Source organism: Pipistrellus hanaki (genome assembly GCF_964339955.1).
Source record: "Pipistrellus hanaki genome assembly, chromosome: 15".
Lineage (NCBI taxonomy): Eukaryota > Metazoa > Chordata > Mammalia > Chiroptera > Vespertilionidae > Pipistrellus > Pipistrellus hanaki.
The window spans coordinates 22,455,478-22,477,806 of record NC_140517.1 but is presented as its reverse complement, the minus strand read 5'-3'; the positions used below and the strand labels follow the sequence as shown (position 1 = coordinate 22,477,806).

At 41.4% G+C, this 22,329-nt stretch overlaps 1 protein-coding gene across 2 annotated transcripts in view; it reads right to left on the bottom strand.

Annotated features, from left to right (window-relative positions):
* CDH13 (cadherin 13) overlaps window positions 1-22,329 on the bottom strand; it is a 998,364-nt gene that overhangs the window by 625,729 nt on the left and 350,306 nt on the right. For both annotated transcript variants that reach the window (XM_084905563.1, XM_084905564.1), the window contains exon 3: window positions 11,695-11,903. In XM_084905563.1, the coding sequence (XP_084761689.1) occupies window positions 11,695-11,903 (209 nt within the window). The remainder of the gene's footprint in view (window positions 1-11,694; window positions 11,904-22,329) is intronic.

Genomic DNA, 22,329 nt, shown 5'->3' with positions numbered 1-22,329 from the left:
CATGTGCCATGCGAAGAACTGAAAAAAGTGGTACATCCTCTCCCTGTTCCTTTGCTACCTAATCTTTGAATATTAAGACCAAAGATCCAAATGTAGAAAATCATGGTCCTTATCAAAGATTGTGTTCTGGCCCTGGCTGGGTATCTCAAGTGGTTAGAGCATCATTCTGGTACGTGAAGATTGTGAGTTCGATCCCCAGTCAGGACACATATAAGAAACAAACAATGATACATGGATTGATGGAACAACAAATCGATGTCTCTCTCCAATAAATAAAATTTTTAAAGAAATAATTGTGTTCTGTTTTCAGTGGAGTTTTTTTTTTGCTTTTGTTTGTTTGTTTGTTTCCATCAGAAATGAGAATCAGGTTTTTACAGAGTAGTCTAGGAGACATTCACATTTGGAAATCTTGTGATGTTTTTATGAGTTTCTATTCCAAGGGCTCTATTTGTGAGGAAAGTGTTTTAAAAGTGCCATGACAACACAGGGCTTGTCCACCTACATAAAATTTAACCAAGATTATCACTCAGGTTGTTTTTCCTAATAACTTTGAATTTTTTATGTCATTTCATCTCTAATAAGAGCAGCCACACCATGTGGCTAAGCCCATTGTGATCAAGTATTTCCACATGCCAGATAAGAGGGGATTTTAAAAAAGAGATTAACACTTCAATATTTACACTGAAAAATCACTTATATTTGATTTGTGGTAATAATAAAAGGAGGTTAGAAGCATATCAGAGAAACCAGCCTGATTTCTAATTCTATTACATCATCTTATGTCATCAAAGGTACAAGGTGAAAATGCATGTCTGATGATGCTTTATTCCTTTTACTGGAAAAGCCCCAGAAGCTGCTGGAAAGCTAGCTGTGGATGGAATCCTAGGCCAAGGGCATTGCTGTGGATTTGCATACTTAGGTGTATACCTGACCAGCCTGTGATCTGAGAGCCACCCCTCGACTTCTGTTCCTCTCAGATCCATGACTCATAAAAACAGGAAAAACACCATCTGCTTCAAGGCAGTGTTAAATCCAAACAATGCTTATGAAAATAAAATTTTATTTTTAAAAATATAAATGCAAGGTATTTTCCCTATGCTCCAAAACTATCAAGATGAGTAAGATAAGGTCTGAAATTAGGAAACTGATGGCTTGAGAGACATTTCCATTTGGAAACATTGTGCTGTTTTCATGAAGTTCTTTCTCAAAGATTTTACTCATGAGAAAAGTTTTTATAAAAAGTGTCATGAAAATACAAGACTCATCCAATATCTAAAATTTCTTTAGGTGTTTTGCTCAGCTCCATGTTCATTTTTTAAAAAGATTCTAACCACTTGTTATTTTCCTCTGTCATTTTATAGTATTTCCAGGGGAATAGGAAAGCACCAGTTCTATTTTAAATGTCAGTAGTGTTACTTAAAATAGCAGTGGCTGCATAAAGTCAGAAGGCTCAGGCCAAACTCCCAGTTCTGCCATTTGCTGGCAGATGGAGACTAGCTGACGTACACAACTTCTCTGGGGCTGAACTACTGCATCTGCAGAGTAGGAACCATATTACCAACAGAGTAATAAGATTGGCCATGAGGATCTGAGAATGGACATATGTGTGACAGCAGCTAAGAATGCTCTCACAGGTGGTGGGCACTCAGTGAATGACTCCATCTCTCTTTCAAAATATATAAATCTTCGATAGGATGCTAGGGCAGCCCTGTCCACTCAGTAGCCATTTGCAATCTGTGGATATTAAGCACTTACAATTTGGCTAGTCCACATTGAGATGCGCTATAAGTGTAAAATATACATTGAATTTCAAAGACTTAGAATGAAAGGAAGAATGTAAAAATCATTTCATTAATAATGTTCACATTGATCACTTATTGATATAATATCTTATAAAATTACTAGAGGTCCGGTGCATGAAATTTGTGTATGAGGGGAGAGGGTTTGTCCTCAGCCCATCCTGCACCCTCTCCAATGTGGGACCCCTTAGGGATGTCCAACTGCCCGTGGGATTGGACCTAAACGGGCGGTGGGACATCTCTCTCACAATCCAGGACTGCTGTCTCCAAACAGTTCACCTGTCTCTGCCTGATTGCCCCTAACTGCTTCTGCCTACCAGCCTGATCACCCCCTATCCACTCCCCTGCCAGCCTGATTAACACCTAACTGCTCCCTAGCTGGCCAAATTGCCCCTAACTTCCCTCCCCTGCTAGCCTGTTTGCCCCCAACTGCCCTCCCTTGCTGGCCTGGTCACCCTTAACTGCCCTCCCCTGCTGGCCTAGTCACCCCTGACTGCCCTCCCCTGCAAGCCTGCCCCCTGAACTGTTCTTCCCTGCAGGCCTGGTCACTCCCAACTGCCCTCCTCTGCTGGCTGGCCCAGTTACCCCTAACTGCCCACAACTGCCCTGCCCTGCAAGTCATCTTGTGTCCACATAGGGGCAGCCATCTTTGACCACATCGGAGCAGCCATCTTGTGTCTTGAAGTGACAGTCAATTTACATATTGCTATTTTATTAGATAGGATGTATCCTAATATATATGTTAGGTTTTATACGTACATTGGTTTAAATTTATAACATATAAATATACAGATAATATATATATATATATATATATATATATATATATATATGAAATTTAATCCAATATACACTAATAAAAGAGAAATATGTAAGTTGACCATACCTCTGCGACACTCACCAGCCAATCAAGAGGGAATATGCAAATTATCAGGATAAAGATGGTGGTGGCCCCGCCCCCAGCCGCTCCAGGTGCAGAGAAGCAGGGTGAGACAGGATGCCTGCTATGAGGGGGGGGGGCAGGGACTGAGGGAGCTATAGGAATAGTGCTTCAGCCAGAGTGAAGCCTGTAGACTCTGGTGGGAGTGAAGGAGAAAGGTGGCAGCCAGAGCTAAGGCCTAGGTTCTGGGTCCCAGCGGAAAACTGGAGCCAGCAGCCAGGTGAAGGAAGGCATATTGCATGAATCTTCATACATTGGGCCTCTAGTATGTATATATATATTGTTTGTGTGTATAGTATAATATATGCATACATTGTGTGTTAAATATAAATATATAGCTAAGTAATATATACATTATCATAATTCATTTCATCTGTCTTTTTAATGTTACTATATGGAAATTCAAATTACATATGTGGTTTACAGTTTTTCTTTTGTATTATCTGGTGCAAATGTGAAATGTTGGGTTTCTACAAGCCAAAAAAAAGCTAGTTTTAATTATCTAGACTTTCTACGGGATCAATTATTTTTCCCCAAGCATTTCAGTTAAAATTATTCTTTAGAATATAGTCTTATTAGCCGAGACCGGTTTGGCTCAATGGATAGAGCATTGGCTTGGGGACTGAAGGGTCCCGGGTTCGATTCCGGTCAAGGGCATGTACCTTGGTTGCGGGCATATCCCCAGTAGGGGGTGTGCAAGAGGCAGCTGATCGATGACACTCTCTCATCGATGTTTCTAACTCTCTATCTCTCTCCCTTCCTCTCTGTACAAAATCAATAAAATATATTAAAAAAAAAAAGAATATAGTCTTATTAGATTCTGATCCACAAATCAATCTGCTATCTTCTTAAATTAATGAATCAAATTATTTATTTTTATCTATATTTGAACAGTATCCTGGAGCCAAGAATCATAAACATAACAATTTAAGCATGTGTCAAAATATAAAAGCCTAATACCCTATTCCAGGCTCAATTTTTGGAGCTGTACCATAATTTTTTGAGATATATATTTTCCCTATTTTGCATGACAGTTAAATGGATACCAATTTTCCCTAATAGTAACTTGGGAGGATTTTGCCATGAAAAGTGGTGCTTCACAGATTTTTGAAATTACCCCACTTGTTAAATCGGTGCATGTTAAGTAGCTACAGCTTTAAACTCCTCATTTCTTTACAGCCACATTCAGTACACAGAATGGTTCTCCACTTTGATTGTTGTGAAACATATTTCATGTGAGCCAGATCAATATCATTGACAAGCTCAAAGAACTCCACACCACGCCCAGTCATTGTGATAAGGTCTTGAGACAAGGCGATTAATTATGCCCCAACCTGGTTGCTCTCATACTCATTGTGCTTTAACAAATGAAGTCAAGTCACCTGCAAGCAGCATGACAGGTACGTTGGAGGTGAGATGACAAAATGGACAAACGAACAGAAGTGATTTCGATGGTTGGCTCAGGGTTGATAAAAATTGGAGTTTATCTCAGTAACAAATGTGCAACACTTTTGTCTAGAATGTGTGAGATCAGAAAAGGTGAAAAAAACATACAGAGGTAGTAACAGCTCACAGGGTATTTCAGTTAAGAAGAAAGGATGGTTCTCTATTTCTCTGAATCTGTTTTCGTTTTATTTGTTCGTTATTTTAAATTTCTAGATTCCATAGATAAGTGAAATCATACAACATTTGTCTATCTTTGCCTGACTTATTTCACTTAGTATACTGCCCCTCTAGGTTTCTCCATGTGGTTGCAAATTGCAAGATTACAATCTTCTTCTTCTTTTTCTTCTTCTTCTTCTTCTTCTTCTTCTTCTTCTTCTTCTTCTTCTTCTTCTTCTTTTTCTTCTTCTTCTTCTTCTTCTTCTTCTTCTTCTTCTTCTTTTTTAAAAATATATTTTATTGATTTTTTACAGAGAGAAAGAGGGAGAGATAGAGAGCTAGAAATGTCAGTGAGAGAGAAACATCGACCAGTTGCCTCTTGCACACCCCCTACCGGGGATGTGCCCGCAACCAAAGTACATGCCCCTGACCGGAATCAAACCTGGGATCTTTCAGTCCGCAGACCGACACTCTACCACTGAGCCAAACTGGTTTCCGCTACAATCTTCTTTTGATTGCTGAGTATTAGTCCATTGCTGAGTAATAGTCCATATCTTCTTTATTCACTCATCTATAGATGTAATTTTTGTTCTAACTCTGTTAGCACTGGGTTAGGGACAATATATTTTTTTACATTCTTAGTACCCCATTATGACATGAAGTTAAGACTGGGGTATTATTGCCATTGTACAGATGATAATTGAAACTCAAAGGATGAAGATGAAAATTGAAACTCAAAGGATGAAGATGACTTCTCAGTGCCTTGCAACTATTAAGTCCTAAGTGTGTAATTAGATCCCCATTGGGGTCATCCCTTCAGATCATCTTTAAGAACTCACCTAAATATCCCAGAGCATACATACACATATAGTAATGAAGGGGCATCCAGAGGCTGATTTTGAGGTTCAGACCCACCATTCCCTAGAGGTTCTTACCAAATACAACTCTAAGACTATGAGAAGCAGTGGGTGAAGTGGTATAATCTCTCTAAGGGTCAAGATACATGATTAGCAGCAATTTTAATATTGGCTTCTGAACAATTAAAACATTAAAAACAAAAACAACTACTTCTCCAAAGTTGTTCCTTTCCTAATTGCTCATTTTATTTTATTTCTTTTGGAACTATTTCTGTCCTGATTCTTGAAACTGAATTAGGAGCCAAACTTAAGTCTTTTAAACTGCATGTTTACTTTGATGATGATCACCAAGACAAATAAGTCTTAAATTTAGCTTTTTAAGATTCTGTCATAACATTCTCTATTCATTTTACTTTCTCTGGGATTTTAAATGACAAAAAGGTAGGGATACATACATATATTTGCATTTAACTTGATTGAGTACAGTGGGTACACTATGTACTGGCTTCCAGTTAAGAAGTGTAAATTGTTAATAATTAACTTTCCGATACTGCCAAGTCTTTTGGTGTTTTTTAAGTGGACCCATAGAAATAAAGAATGATCTCTTAGAAGTTTAGTCAGTGTTTTACATAAAGTGGGTACCTGAGCAATAGAATGGTTATGATTCAAGTTTCCTTGTAATCCTGAATTCTCTACAGATTGTAGAAGTGAGGAAATTTGGTCATATGGAGAAGGGATGAAGGATTGGGTTTTCTCAATCTGCCTTGTTCATTCATTTAGCATTTATTATAGGCCTGGCTTTGATGATACAATGATGAGAAACAACTGGCATTTTCACTTACCTTGTGCTGAGCACTGCTCTAAATCTTTTACATATGTTTACTTATTTAATATTTGCATTATATATGACATTGATATGGTTATGAACTGGTTTTACAGCTCAGGAAGGAAGGAAAGAAGAAAGAAAGGGAAAGAAGGAGGAAGTGAATGAAAGAGGGAGGGAGGGAGAGAGGAAGGAAGGGAGGGAGGGAGGAAGGGAGGGAGGGAGGGAGGGAGGAAGGGAGGGAGGGAGGGAGGGAACGAGGGAGGGAGGGAGGAAGGGAGAAGGGGATAGGAAGAGAAGGAAGAAGGGAACTAGAGAAGAAAGGAAATAGGATGGGAACAAGGGAATAGATTATATTCTTGCCTTCAGGGAGCTGATAGCCTCATCAGAGAGCCAAAGTGTAAAACAAGGAAGTAGATACATAATTACAAACTGAGAAGTGGCCATGAAGGTACTGAATTGGTGCTGGAGGGAGACTATCAGGGTAAAACCCTCCTTTGGAAAGGGGACCAGAAAGGGTCTTGGAGGAGGTAACAGTCCAGCAGGTCAAACCACTTAAGATGAAAAGGAATCAGACTTGAGGGAAGGCTGCAGAGACCTGCCAGGCTAGACTGTGAAGGATATTTTCAGACACATAGAAAGACTTCAGAATATATTCCAAGGTCCCTATGGGTGAAGAGGAAGCAGGGGTCCATTGAGCGAGAAGGGTATGATCAGACTTGCACTGGAGCAGAAAGCCAGATGCATGCCCACAGCCTGTGGGTTCACACAGCTCTTCCTCTGTTACACTGTGCATCTCCTGCTTTGTTCAGGAGCCTCAGAAGCTGGGTCACTGGGATCTAAATGCTACAGTTGCTCAGAGTGTGGACTCCCACACTTCAAAATGAAGCAAGTAGGTCCAGTCTCTTTGGCTTCCAAACTGGAATTTAAATTTAATTGCTACAAGCTCCAGGATGTTCTTACTTCCCAGCCTGACTCCATAGAGTTCAACTGATATCAGAATTTCTTGCCATAACCTACAGTCATAGAACCTATAATTTCTTTCAGAAACACATACACATATATATGCATGTATATTTCAAAAAATTAAATCAATTATGCTTTTATTGGGGGTGGGGGGCAGGCTGAAAAATGATGTTGATGAGTCACACAGCAGATAAAGGCATCTCTGCCAAAGGACTGAAGCAGAATTTTTCTATGCAACTTTGAAGCTCTCTATATAAATGAATAAATGAAATTATAAATAAATACATGGGCCACTAAACACCCAGTTGTCTTCCTGTTCATCACTGCCAGGCAGAGGGACAGCAGACAAGCCACAGTGCTGTCCAGACATATGTGAGTCGGGTTCATCATTACGCTCCTCAGGCTAGGAAACTGCTCTGTGCACGCATGGTTAGCCCTGCCCCTCCATAACAATTCCTCCTCGCCAGTCGAAAGACCAGGATTAAACTGCTCTCCCACCTACTCAGATCCAAGGTGATCTTACACAGCCCAGGCAGGTACTAGCATCTGGGCAGCCCACTAAAAATGTAGAAAGAGCTTGAGAGTTTATAATTAAACCATTAACAATCAGACTTAACAGATTCAGACTATAGACTTTCCAGGTGAAAGGAGGTTGCAGGTAGCAGGTAAAAATAAGGGACACATCTTTTTATTAGCAAGCTGGCTCTAGTTCCTGCAGCTGAGCTGAGCTGTGCTGTGCTTTGCTGGGGTTGAATTTATCTTACAGAATTTAACCATGGGAACATCACTCCCATCTCTCCTGTTTTGTTTATGCTGGGTTCTCCACTGCCCTCTCTGAGAACATTTTTTCCTTCTTCTTCTTCTTCTTCTTCTTCTTCTTCTTCTTCTTCTTCTTCTTCTTCTTCTTCTTCTTCTTCTTTTTTTTTTTTTTTTTTTTTTTGGCTCTGCTTTCTCTTCCTGCCCCCAATCTCTGTTCTCAGTGAGGACACTTAGCCTTCAGTTGCTTATCCTCTCTCTAGAGGTTAAAGATAATATTGATGGTTATCTGGTACCTGGTGCTGTGTGCAGACTAACAATTCTGTGATATAAGCTCAATTATTATCCCTGTGTCATACCTAGAGATGTTGAGGTTTAAAGAGTTGAATGCATTGTCCAAAGTCACATGATCATGGGGGAAGGAGGGGGTTGGAGCACAAATCTGAACCCACTTAAGTTCCAAACCAAAGCCAAAACCCTACCATCATGCTTTTCTTTCCCCTGAGACCCAATCCCAAATTCCCTGTTGCCTCCTGGACACCTCTATCAAGATGTCACCAAGAGCTACCAACTCAACACATTCAAGCCTGATTGGTCCAATACCTCTCTGTCCTCCGAGGCTGAACAATTTAGAATCATTAGGATGCAGAACTGTGGCTCTTTCTTCTTTCAAACAGCTTTCACTTGCTGTTTTTTTCTGTCCCATCTATGTTGTTCTAACTCATCCTGAACAATGGACAGTAGCCACAGCCATTCAGGTGGCACAGCGTCCTGATATGCCAACTGGCAGAAAGGAAATGGGTGTTTGAACAGAAAAGTCAGAATCTCAATCCTATTTCTGTCCATTTCAAGCTAGGGGATCTTGGCCGATTTTTCATACCTACAGCAGACTTACAGGGAGCTAATGAGGGTTAGAAATAATAAATGTTAAATGTACATTGAGATGCAGACACATAAGAGAGTCCTACTAAGTAATAGAGGTATGCACTTGCCTCTGAGTGCCTCGCTTTCCCCCACATATAAAATGGGAGCAGTGGCATATGCCTCATAGGTGGGTGGGAGATTAAATGAGTCGCCATTCATGGCCCATGAAGCAGCACTGGCACACAGTGAATGCTGAGAAAGCATTGCTGTCACCACCACCCAGGGTCCCTGCCCTCTCCTCTCTCTGAAGGCACAGCACATTCACATTGCCCCCCTGCTTGATACATAATCAACATACACATTTTTCTCCTCCATCTAGAAGTGAGCTGGCTTGCATACTCACTGATTTCTCCCTCCAGTTTTTGGTCTGCTTGGTTACACACAGTAGGGCCTCAAAAATACCAACTGAATATCTCTGAAGGACTGTGCTCTTCTTACAGGGATTCTATAGATAGCCATTTTGTTTTCCTACCCTTTTCTTTATTTTATTTGGACTTTATTATGGACACATCTGGACAGTCTCACAGGGTTATTTCGAACCTTGTAAAATGACTGGAGGGGGGAGATGAACATCCTGTTCTGCTGGAGTTGAGCAGACTGGATGGCACAGCAGCCTCCACTGTGCTGTGTAGAAGCAAACGGCCACAGTGAGCTTTGTCAATAACGTGCTCAGACAGCAGCAAACAAGAAATGGCCAGACTCCGAGGGCTTGCCTCCGGACCAGTGTCTCTAAAGCCGAGTCTCATGATATTGAACCCTGACCTCTCCACCCCTCAAGGTGGAGTCCGCCCACAGAAGTGCCCAGAATCCCTTCTGCTCTGCTTTAAGATAAATACATAACATATTCCTTTCCGGATTTAAGGATGGGCCACCTATCATGATGAACAATTTTTCCATCTAAATACAGTCCATCCCACATACAAACCCCCTTTTGTGAATCTCTGTACCATTTACTTGTTCCTAAGAAGCACTTTGTGCTGCACATCTGGCAATTTTGTTGCTTTATGTACTTTCTGTCATTTATATCATGAGTTAGTGAGATGCTGTGAAAATGACCATAGCTAAGTAAGAGGAAAGCTTGCTTTTGTGGTACCAATGGGTTTTCGAAATAGTATATGTTCACCAATACTCCACTTTATTTGAAAACATCAGTGGCACACTGTGGATTCATTTTAGCTGGCTATCTACCCTTAACTCACAGATTCACAGAAATAAAGGAGAATTATGGAGTTTGTCCAGCCCAGGATGGCAAATAGATTCCGTATCCAGGAACATCTCTAAGTGATGGATAGGTGGCAGCTTCCAGAAGAACGGTATTGGGAAAGATTCTCAGGCCACACCAGGGATAATGTGTAGTATTTGCCATGGTTGTTGTGACAGAGTAGGACAATGCTCATGCCACTGGTTTGCCATCCAAGACTGTTTAACCCTCTAATCTGCAAATGAAGAAGTTACATGATTCTTTCCAAATCACAAACAGCACTGGCAGGTAAGCAATACTCACACTGCCAATTGTACTGTCTGCTCCCCAGCTGTGGAATCTGTTACTCCTCTACCCATCCTCCACCACTCAACAAAATTAGCAAAAATCAGGGTATGGAAAATGTGGCAGATGGAAAAAGGCAGTGAGAATCACAGGCTTTGAAAAACTGGGTAAAAACCACGCCAGCAGGTAGGAGAAAAGTCTAGGGGTACCAAGCATAAGGCACATAATTTTTATTGATACTAGAGGCCCAGTGCACGGATTCGTGCACCAGTGGGGTCCCTCAGCCTGGTATGAGCCCTCTCACAATCCGGACCCCTTGGGGGATGTAGTAGTGCTTGAAGCAGCAGGTGGTGGGGGATGAGCCCAAGCCTGGGTGGGTGCTGCGCTGCTCCCACTCATTCTGGTTCCAGTGCGCCTGCCACTGCTGCTCCTCTGGTGCCCTTCTGTCAGCTGAGTGGCACTCCCACTGTGGGAACACACTGACCACCAGGGGGCAGCTCCTGCATTGAGTGTCTTCCCCCTGGTGTTGAGTGTGTGTCATAGCGACTAGTCAAACGGTCGACTGGTTGAACAGTCAACCAGTCGCTTAGGGTTTCATATATATAATTTTGCCATTTTTCTAGGTGCCTTTCTTATCTATAATCAAGAAGCCAGAGTCTCTGAGCTCCTGGTGAAGGAAAAGTAGGTGAAACCATGGTAGCAATGGATGACATAATCAGGATGCCTCAAGGGAAGCTCCTGGCATTCCTAAAGTATGTGCAACATGTATGCAGGTGCAAGATTAGCATCCCAGTGCATCTGGAAAAGAATGGGCACCAGTGCAGGCAAAGGAGCAGTGACCTAAGCAATGGGCGCCTTGCTATACAACTCTAGTGGACCACTGCAGTTTTTGCCTGCCCAACATCCATTTTGCTTCCTTGGATAATAGGTTTCTAATTTATTGTAATAAGTAACCCCTTTTCACCCTCAGTCTATACATTTTAGGTGAGGCTGATTTTTCTCCGGGTTTAGTACAAATCATGTGACCCAGACTTAACCAACCAGAGAATCACGACCAAATGGGCTCAGTGATTGTTACATGGATATATGCATGATCTAATGAGAATCAATAAGATTCAATTTCAAGCTTTTGTTGGAAGTATCAGGAAGAGATTGTCTCTCGGGTGACTTCAGACTAGGAGAAAGACATGGAGCTACCGAGACCTCCACATTGGGTAGCAGGGAGGGAAGTAACTTTCTAAGAGTGAAGCCAATAGAAGGAAAATGGTACCATGAGATAAAAAAGAACCAACACTGATGCTATCATTTGGGAACTGGTATATAACCATGTCCAAAGGCAGAGCTATCTCAGAAACATCACAATTGCCTGAGCCCACAATCCCCATCCCCATAGTCTCCCATAAATTTTTGAGTTGGGTTTCTGTCATATGTAACAACAAAATAATTTTGGCCAATAATAAACCACATACTTATTTTCCACATAAGACATGTAGACCCCAAGTTCCTCCTTGGACCCAAGTTATCACAAACATCTGAGTTACCTGCATGGAGCCCTGGATGTCTTTCCCCCCGACAATCACGAGTTCTGCCATGTCTTCCGCATGGGGAGTCCGCGCATGGACGAAAAGTGTCTTGCCAACCGCAGTTATGTTCCTCAGGGCGACTAAGCCACCTTCTTCATTCACTTTGAAGTATGGGCTTGAGACCTCATAGTGAAGCTTGTCATTTCCCTTACAGTCATTGAAGTTTACTGGAGAAAACAAAACCAAACAAACCAAAACATAAGGAGTGTGAGTAGGTTGGGCAGCTTAGTCCTAAAGATATCTCTGACCATTAAATGTGAATTATCATTCCCATCCCAGATCCACAAATGCTGCCCCTTGTCCCACAGCTTCTCCTTTGTACCCCCGTGACTTTGATCATGCTGAAGGTCTTCACTTCATCAAGACACATCCTTGCTAACCTCCCATGTCCAAGGCAGGTGCTAATCAGTGAAAACAAAGAGATAAACAGGACCATATCTCTGCCCTTGAATCTAGTGGGTGAAGTACACAATAATGTTTAGGAATGTGTGAGATGCTGTGGCAGAACCAGGTTGCTCAGGAGACTTGAGGCACAGCTCCATGGAGACAATATTTGAGCTGTGCCTTGAAGCTGTGTTGGAGATTAGAAGCCCCCAAGAAGTGGAGGGCACGATAGGTTATTCAAAGGCATGGGAATAATGGTGTTGAAATAACAAAACAGACTCAGAGAAAGAGAACTAACTTGGTGTCTTTGAGGTATAATTGAAATTGGACAAAGATTTTGGGGATAATGGAGGAGAGGTTGGAAAAGGAAGTTGAAAATGTTCCTTTGGAGATACATTGGGAAACGCCACTGAGTTAGGGTGCCTTAGACTATTCTTAGTGTTGACATGGTCATGGTCAGGTACATGTTCTGGTTCCAGTGTAGGACAGTGCTTCCCATGGGTTGGGATGCATCCGAATTCCACAGGAGCTTCTTAGAAATCCCAAAGACCCAATCTAAGGAAGCTAATTTAGTGGCTCTGGGTTCTGGAGAGTGGTTTGGAAAAAGTGAGGTGAGGCTAAGAAAACCAGTTAACTCAATGCTGTACCAATGATGCCTGGCCCAGATGTAGGAAGTGGCTGGATGGCAGTGAGTGAGATCCCTATAGTTGAATGCTAAGTCAAGTGTGCAAATGAGGGAACAGGGAAGAGCAACCCTCCTGAGGAAACCACATGAGCACAGGGGCATTGCCAGGAGCAACAGCTGTAACAGCTGGTCACGTTTCCCTCTATGGTGTGCCTGTAGCTGGTACATGATTCTATTTCCAAAGGCATCACAATCCACTGTCTGCAGGACTTTGCCTGCCTGCCTTTCTCCGGAGGCTGCCAGGCCCTTGGATGGAAGCATAGTATTGCATGTACTACTTGCAGTCCTCCTCTCCCACTTTTGTTTCTTAGCTCTTTGCTGAACTGATTTGTCTAAAAAATCTTTAATTGAATCACAGCATAGGTCTAGAAAAGTACATAAATCAGAACATACATCTCAACAAATTTTCAGGAAGTGGGAACACACTTGGACCCAGCACCCAGACCTAGACACAGAATATTACCAGTCCTCCTCTTTCTCTCCCTTCGTGAGTAAAATCCCTGCACTCCTCTCCAGAGGCTGTGCTGTACTGACTTCTGAAGTCATAGTTTGACCTGTATTTGCACTCATACAAATGGAATGATGCAGATTGTGCTCTTTTGTTCTGGATTCTTTCACTCAGCATTATGTTTGTAACATTCAACCGTGTGGCTGCAAGGCAGAGCTGTTTATCCAAATCACTATGGAGTAATTTAGTATGTGGCTATGCTGAGTTTATTTATCTGTCCTCTTGCTGACAGGCACTGGGCTATATCCAGTTTAAGTCTCTTAAATATTGCTACTAGGAACTCTCCTGTGTCCAAGTACACTGTTAAAGCCATATAAATTTCTGATGAACTGAGCTGATTTTTCTTTCCTGGGAAAATAATTCTTATGGTGGCAATAATCATATTAGCTGATAATAATAATGGCTAATACAAATTGAACACTTCCTGCATGCCAGGCTCAGTGTTAAGCAGATTATCTTATTTAATCTTTACAACAATGAAAGAGGCACAATTTTGATTCCCTTCCCCCCACAGATTGTAGATCAGGCAATTGGGGCTCCAAGAAGGCAAGGGGGGTTGCCCAACACACAAAACCAAACCTGGTCCCTTTGCCCTCCACTACTATACTTTCTCGAAACTGACAAACCCCATGTAGAATAGATCCCTCTTGGAATCCCATGAGAACCTGAATATAATGACCTGAGTACCCTGTTTGGTTCTGCTCCCAAATTCCCACCCAGCCCTGTTGCCTGTTGCATGGCATTGCCTCTAGTTCCCTCTGTGTTGGGGCTCCAGAGCCTTTCCTGGCTACCACGTCAGCTTCAGGGGCATCGTTTTGTGGACCCACAAGTGGACTTTTGGGAATCTGCAGTTCCCAACATTTGCTCACTTCCTCTGACCATCTTGTTTGCCACGGAGTAATGGGGCATGCCTGGTTTCAGTTTGTGGAAGTGAACTTTGAAGCAGATGACCATTGCTTTCATGGTCATCAACAATTAAGCATTCATCTCCTGGAGGCACACTGCTCAAATGGCAGGGCCTGCTGGCAACTTGTCTGAATTGCTAAGATGTTGACTCTGGACCTGGCCCCTGGGCAGGATCAGAGCAGGTGATCTCAGCTGGGGAGAGGCGGGAACAAGTGCAAGTATACAAAAGTCTGTGGGGATTCTAGTTTCACACCTAAGTCTCTTACTTTTCCTTTTTTTTTTTTTCTTTCCTTCCTTTCTCCATCCCTCACTTCCTTCCTTCTTATTTTCTTCCATTCCCTTCCTTTATTATTCCTTTCCTCTTATATTTCTTCTACAAATATTTACCGAGAGCATATATTATACAAATTGCTTGGATTATAGACATTAATCCAAAACCTTATAAGTGGTAAGAGACCTATTCCAGGCAGATCAAAACATAAGGTCCTGTGGTAGTCGGTAGTCGGGGAGCTGTAAATAAACCAGTAAGATGGGCACAAAGAGCAAGAAAGAGGTTTCTATTTCAAAATCGGGACTGTTTTAAAATGCCGCGGGACAAATTGTTCAAAATCAGGACTGTCCCACCAAACGCGGGACATATGGTCACCTTATCCTAGTCTCCCTAGTCTTGGTTGAGCCCAGTAGGAGAGATGAGTAGGAAATGAAGGGCTTAGCCTTGGTCTCCCTGTAGTTCCCCAGTCCATAGATACATCAATTCATAAAATCACAGCCTCCCATGCTTAGCTTGGACTTAGCTCATTGGTAAAGTCAGGGGTGGTGGCTTAACTTTCCTCTTGATTCTACTAAATCTTCACACAATCCTGAAGCATAGTCAAGATCAATGTGTGCATGTTGAATGAGGGAATTGTGGGGCGCAGCTACAGTGTATTGGACAGTCTCAAGCCTTGGACTGATGAGAGGGCACAGTCCTCTCGTGGCCACGTGCAAGTCCCAGCTTGGAGGACAGAGCCCTCCCAGCACAATGATAGCCAACAGCTGTGGTTGTGAGCTTGAACCTATAGTCCGAATATGTGGCCCTCCCGTGCCTGAGTAATGCAGGCTTGATTGAGTTCAGGTGAATGTAATTGAGTAGGATTGAAACCCATGAGAATATTGTAAACATCTTGACCACGCCCTTATTTGCCTCGGGGAAATCTGGCTATAGAATAAAGACGTGGCTTGTGGGTGCTGGCAGCTTCTCAGGAAGCAGCTTCCCACAGAGACCCAGCTTTCATTCTCTTATCTGTCTTTTCTAAGACTTTCAGCCACCACCACTCAGGTTCACCCTTGGCCTTGTCGGTGCAGCACAATGAATGTTTTGAAAAATAAAGGTAACATCTACCGTTTCTTGAATGGCGTCTGAGTATCAGTCTCTGTGCCAACAATTGTGCATTCAGGCTTTCCCTTTAGCCTCATAGCAATTCTGATCTGCAGCAGCATTTCCCACATTTAAAAATCATCTCCCCCCCACCCCCACCCTCTGTCATTTTAGATATTTTTGCCTAAATGCCACTACTCTCATGAGATTTTACTGGCACAGATAACTGTTTACTTTAATGTCACTGTAATTGGTTTATTTACTGTATGTGTATCTGTACTTTGTTCACACACAAAACGTACCGATTGGGCCTCTCTCCAAGAACCCATGTCACCCCTTTGGGGGCAATACAGCTGCACTAGAAAGTACAGTCTAGAAGCATTGTTCCCATTTTACCAGAGGAGGGACCAAGCCTTGGGGAGGTTGACTAATTTGCTCAAGGTCACATCCTGAAAAGGCAAGAACCTGTCCCGGGTCTGACCTGTCTGCAGTTCAAGTTCACATCCACATCCTAGGAATGGACACTTACTTGAGAGGGAAAGGGGCAGGTGTCCCATCCCGACCCCTCCAGGACTCTCACTAATCACTCAGGAATCATCAGAGGTACCAGGTGAGGACATAATGAGATACCAACTCTACATCTAGGACCTGGCACATAGGGCTGCTTAGTACATCCTAGCTTCTTTCCAACTGGCTGTATCAAGTAGATAAGGGTTGCATAATTGGGTATTTTTATGTTAGGTATATTTTCCCAATTCAAGAGCAGGTGCATTAGACTGTGGCTCTTTTTCAAGGCTATGATAATCACCTGGAGATAATTTTTAAAAAATATAAATACCTGCCCCAACCCGCAACCAAGATTCTGATATACTTGGGCTGGGCTGGAGTCTTGGCACTGGAATCTGTTTAAAGCTCCCCAGGTGAATCTAATGCAACCAGGACCAAGAACCAGGACCTTGGACAATGAATGGCTGGTCAAGATGCCAGGTGTCCACATTTTCCAGGCACAGAGAGGAGATTGGAGAACTAGCATGCCAGGAACTGCTATCCTCATGCTCTTAGAAAAGCATTTTTAATGGTAGGGTCTTCTAAGCCCTTTCCAATCCTGGTTATATGTAGCAGCAACCCTGTGACCTTGGGCAAAACACCCATCCTCTTTCTACCTCAACGTCTTCTTCTGTAAAGTGGGACAAATACTAGTACTTCCCTCACAGGTGCTAAAATTCTTATGATGAGCATTCAACATCTATAATATGTACCTACATAGATAGAATATTTAAGAAGTTGGTGCTCCATGCATTAAATTGATTATTATCATTATTCCTGTAATCCTGGGCATTAAAGAGACTATCTTTTTCCTTTTCCTATATAGCTTCCTTCTTCCCGCTGGAAATTTTCCACCTGCCTTCTGTATCCTTCCATCTCTTTCTAGTCAGGTACCTGAGCTCCAGCCTGCTGGCTGTGTGCGGTTACCATGGAGATGGTTACTATAAGCATTTCTTTGGAGGTTAAAGGAGCAAGGAAGATGATTCTGATCCCACCTTGCCCATCTTTGACTCCCCCACCCCCGACTTGTCTTGGCAAAGCCCTACTTATCTCACATCAGAGGTCGTGAAGGAAAAATACCATCAAAGGAATGAAATTATGGTGCCTTATCCCTAGTAGATACAACAAAGTTTTGTTAAATATTCTTCAAATGGATCATTTAAAAAGTTCCTACAAATCTAGGTTATTGGTTTTCCTAAAAGAAAACTACACTGAGAGCTTTACATTGGTGATTGCAAGAGTTTCTCATTATCAGTGTGAGGTAGGTACTTTTTCTTTTCTTCTCTGGAAACAAACTTAGTGAGGTGATGAGGTTAAGGTCACACAGACTCTGCTAAGCTTCCTAGGCAAATGCATCCTTTCTTCAGCCAATCAGCTTCCAAATTCACAATTTTGCCACACTTTCATACCTGGTGTATTATTCACTTAATATTTTTTCTTTTAATTCAATTGTATTGTTTATTTATAAGATTATTTGAAGATAATCTTATTAATATGTGCTGAATTGCCAGAGATATTTTTAAAATAGTCCTATTAATAAATGGCTAATATGCAAATAGACTGAATGTTGGAACAATCAGCCACTATGATGTACACTGACCACCAGGGGGCCGACACTCAATGCAGGAACTGCCCTCTGGTGGTCAACGTGCTCCCACTGGGGGACGCCACTCAGTCAGAAGCCCTGAGCCAGGTTCATGGCTAATGAGTGCAGTGGCTCCAAAGTGGCACTAAGGATGTCTGACTGCCGGCTTGGGAGTGGGCCTAAGCCATCAATAGGACATCCCTGTAGGGATCCCATACTGCAAGAGGGTGCAGGCCAGGCTGAGGGACCCCCTGAGTGCATGAATTTCGTGCACTGGGCCTCTAGTGTTAAGTAAATCTAAGGAGTCAAACAAAGACATATATTTATTCTTGTATGTACTAAAACCCTCACAATAATGTGCATTCCACCTCCATAAATGCTGGCCTATGCCACATTCCTCTCTGCCCATCCTCACTTAAATATATTCTTGCCTGGCTTCTCCCTACCCAGGTTTATAATCTAGGAGGGTTCTGGTATACTAAGGGATTTCTGATATTTGAAATGATATATCTAATATAAATAATGCAGACTTGAGAAAGACTTAGAAAAGTCACAAATTTAAATCATGCAATTTTGGCAATATATAAATTACTAACCTGAAATAGAATATCTAATAAAAAAAAAAGAAATAATTCAACATACTGTTATTCTCTGTAGGAGAAAAAAGCCTTTGCTTCAAACCAATTATATCTCACCTTATCTTCCCTAGCAAAGGGTTCCACTGATAGCATCAACCTGTATCAAGATCTCAGATTATGAACCTTGTTGACACAATATGTCAACGAGCCCCAAATTTTTAAAGAGATTGGGCCAGTGCATGGAACATACTAAGGATAAAATTAAATCATTGATGTCTATCTATTTTAGAAATATTTGTTTCTATAGAGACAACCTCCTAAGTAGCTAAGAATGATTCTATGAGATTGAATGCAAGGAAAATTCTAGCAAACAATTAAACTTGTGAGCAATTATTGAAAACCTCTATCTGAGGGGGGAATGTACTATCTGTACTATTAGGAACCTACAAAGGACTTCCTTACACAGTTTATCACTGTGGCATTTACAATAGCTTCTGGAAAGAAAAAAATATCCATATAATACATTGTACATGGGGATTTATTGGAATCACTTGCACAACATCATTCTTTGAGGTAATCTTTGAACACCCCAGGAGAAAGAGGAAGGAAGTAAAAACTCCCCACCTGGGGGAAAAATGCAAATTAGACAAATGGCACCACTCAGCTTTTCAATTATGCTTTCAGCATGTTTCCACTCAAAATGTCCTCTGGGCTTAATGCAAATGTCACAAAAAGACAAACTTTAGCTGGGAGACAAAACCACAATTGAAATGGGAAGTTTGGCATGTGAATTAAGGGGTTTAATCTTCCTGACCTTGATTTTATGCTTTTCTATTTCTTTCTTTTGAATGTAGTTTTTAGGGATGAAAACCCAAAAGGCATGGATTTATTACCATCTAGAAATGTGTGAGGGAGCAAATTAAGCTGTATTAGGTTCCCAGGAAATATGAAAATGTTGATGGCTTTAAATTTAGCTGCAAAATATAGAGTAGTCCTACTCAAGAAGATAGGTATGAACTAATATATGGAATTTATTCTTACAAGTGTTTTGGGTCAATCAACTCACATCTTAGATGGGCAAATGGTCATCCTACATACCATATATATATATATATATATATATATATATATATATATATATATTCATAGAGACTTGCAAATTGATTGGCACATAAGTTACAGGGTCTCTCAGAGTTGGTGCTTGTACAGTTCTGTGAGGATATGTGAAGATCAGTAGAACCATAGACTCTGAACCAGTCATCCTGGAAGCTATAGCCATAGACAGATACTCTTGGCCCACTTCTAGGAATTCAAACTCTTACACAGAAAAGAGTGGCTTTATTTAGCAGTATGCTCATAATAATAAAATAAAAAAAGTCCTGATTTGTGTCATTTGCCATTGCTTATGGTGTAAATATTCTAAACATAGCTGATATAAGCTAGCAATGTGCTTTCAACTGGCTTGCAAATTTCTAAAAACTTAGCAATCAGCTCTCAGGAGTGTAAGTACTAGCTGGCTCCAGCACACCATGGAGACCAGGCAATGACTGTGCAGAAGAGTATAGTGCTTTGCTCTCCCTCAGACTATACCAGATATCCCAGCACTCCTGACCTAGTTAGTAAAACAGAATTTAATTGCTTTATCAGTAGGGAGGGCTGATCAGCAGAATCTTTGCTGGAGCATGGAAAGCCATGCCTTTCTGACAACTGAAGTAGTATTTAGTTCAGAAACGTCAGATGGACTCTCCCCAGGACACAGACCATCACTTAATTGTTTCTCATATCTTCGGTATCCCACTGGCACCAACAGGGCTTAGTCTAGAGGCTCTTTGGACTTGCCCAAGTGAGAAAAACAGAAAGCATTTCCTTTGGCTCCCCTGAATACCCTCATTTCTCAAGCACTCTGATCAATCAAGCTTTCATGAACATATGTTCAGTTCTAACCACACGGGGCCAGATGCCTGTATGATACAGTAAGCGCATCCTCCAGCTTTGATTCATTCTACCCTCCTGATTCTTGAATGCCATGAACTGAATCCTGTGTTCCATGTTTCACCTGGAGTCAGTGCTGATATCCACAGAGCTTCTGTAAGGCTTTGGGCACATTCCTAACTATGACTGATTAATCCTGGAGTAGATTTCCCTCCAAAGCCTTTCTAGATTTGATAGATGCAGAGTGCACATAAAATGGTCTTAATACCATGTCATGTGTCAATTCCAACTTAAATAAAATAGAGTTTCAGTGCTATTGTGTCAGCCAAAGATACAGTGAATGATTCTGTCAAGTGATCTTCAACAGAAACCTATTTTATGTAAACCCTTAAGAGCTTTCTCTTGGAGAAAAGACAAAACCACATCTGCTTTCAGGGAATTTTCTCTGCTAACCATTAAAAACTGAGCTGCTAGATCTGAATCCAGTCTTTTCTGACAGGATCTTATAATTTCCTTTTGCTACAAATTCCTTAAAACATGGCAGTTTGTTTTCTGGAAGAATTCTGTGCATTGTCTATCTCATGGTGGTTATAGTCAGCATGAATTTGTATTTCAAATTGGAATTACTTTATATGGCAGAGTGCCCAACACAGTACACATTAACCTTGTTTGTTGAATGAATAAATAGCAGAACTGCAACTTGGCAGCTAAGTAAATTTGAAACCCCTCAAACAAAACTGAGAATGATGGCCCAAACTCATGTGAATATTTGAGTGAGTCGATTTGAAAGGCACCTGATCAGATCAGTGAAACCAAAATCACAAATTCAGCAATTTTGAGAACCACTAAGCCTCAGATTTACATAGATCCCCTCTCAGATTTTTGCATGACTAGCACAACGTCTCTTACAAATCCCTTAGGGTTTTTATTTTTATTTTATTTATCTACTAATTATGTGCACACATGTCTTCCTCCTCATGACTGTCAGCATGGTAGGTTAGTGAGAAGAGAAATTTGCTCTACTATAACTTTCCAGATATTTGGCAGTTGGAATTGTCTGGAGACAGAGTGTAGGCAAGTGTTCTCTCTGAGCCTACACTGAGACTCAGGTCCTGATTATGTCTGATGCTCTGGCAGTCTCTGATTTCCCCAGCACCTCTCTACCACATACGGAGGAAGGAACCTTTAAAGAGAACCACTTCTGTATGACCACCTAGAGAGATACAGAACTGGAAATAAGATGGAGAGGAGAACACAGTATTTGTTTCTTAGTCCAGCCCCATGGGTGTGCAGTGCAGTATAGAAAGAGAATAAGCTAAAAGAATAAGAATAAGAATAAGAATAAGAATAAGAATAAGAATAAGAATAAGAATAAGAATAAGAATAAGAATAAGAATAAGAATAAGAATAAGAAAGCTCAAAGATTCACAAACCACAGGTGATCTGGGTAACCTCAAGCACTGTTACTCTGGTTTCTAATTACAAAATATTATGGTGAACGGTGACTGGCCTTTTCTGAATGAAAGACAGCTTGGTTTTTCTCTGTTGCAATGAAAATTAATCAGCTTACAGCCTTTTGACATTGTGAAATGTTCACAGTTTGGGGGATCTTAGAGATGGACTTTGAGAAGCAGCTTTCCTACAGAAGGCAATGGGGAAGCACTCCCTTCAAGGGCTTCCCAGAACCATTAATCAATAAAGAAGCCAGAGGAGAGATCATGGAAGAATTGAATGTGAGTTTGTATTAGATTCCCTGGGTTCTTCCAGAAATAATTAGAATAAGATTCAAGAGAGAAGGGCCTGCTGAAGGGGAGAGGAGTTATAAGCAGGTGCAGTGCACACTTTAATATTTGCATGGCCTCTTTAGTGTCCAAATATTGGAAAAGCCTGAAGAAATTCAGGACCATTTGGAAAGTCTTGTTCTTCCTGAGTGAAAAATTTGCTTGTCACTGGATACTTTCAAGTGGAACTGCAATGACTATTCAGCAGAAATATGGAAGAGATTCTAGTATTGGATGATGTCTCTTACAATCTAAAATTCTATTATTCTAAATCTTAACATATTCATCCATTATCCCATAAAAATATCATTTGTTCACTTACAGTGTGCAA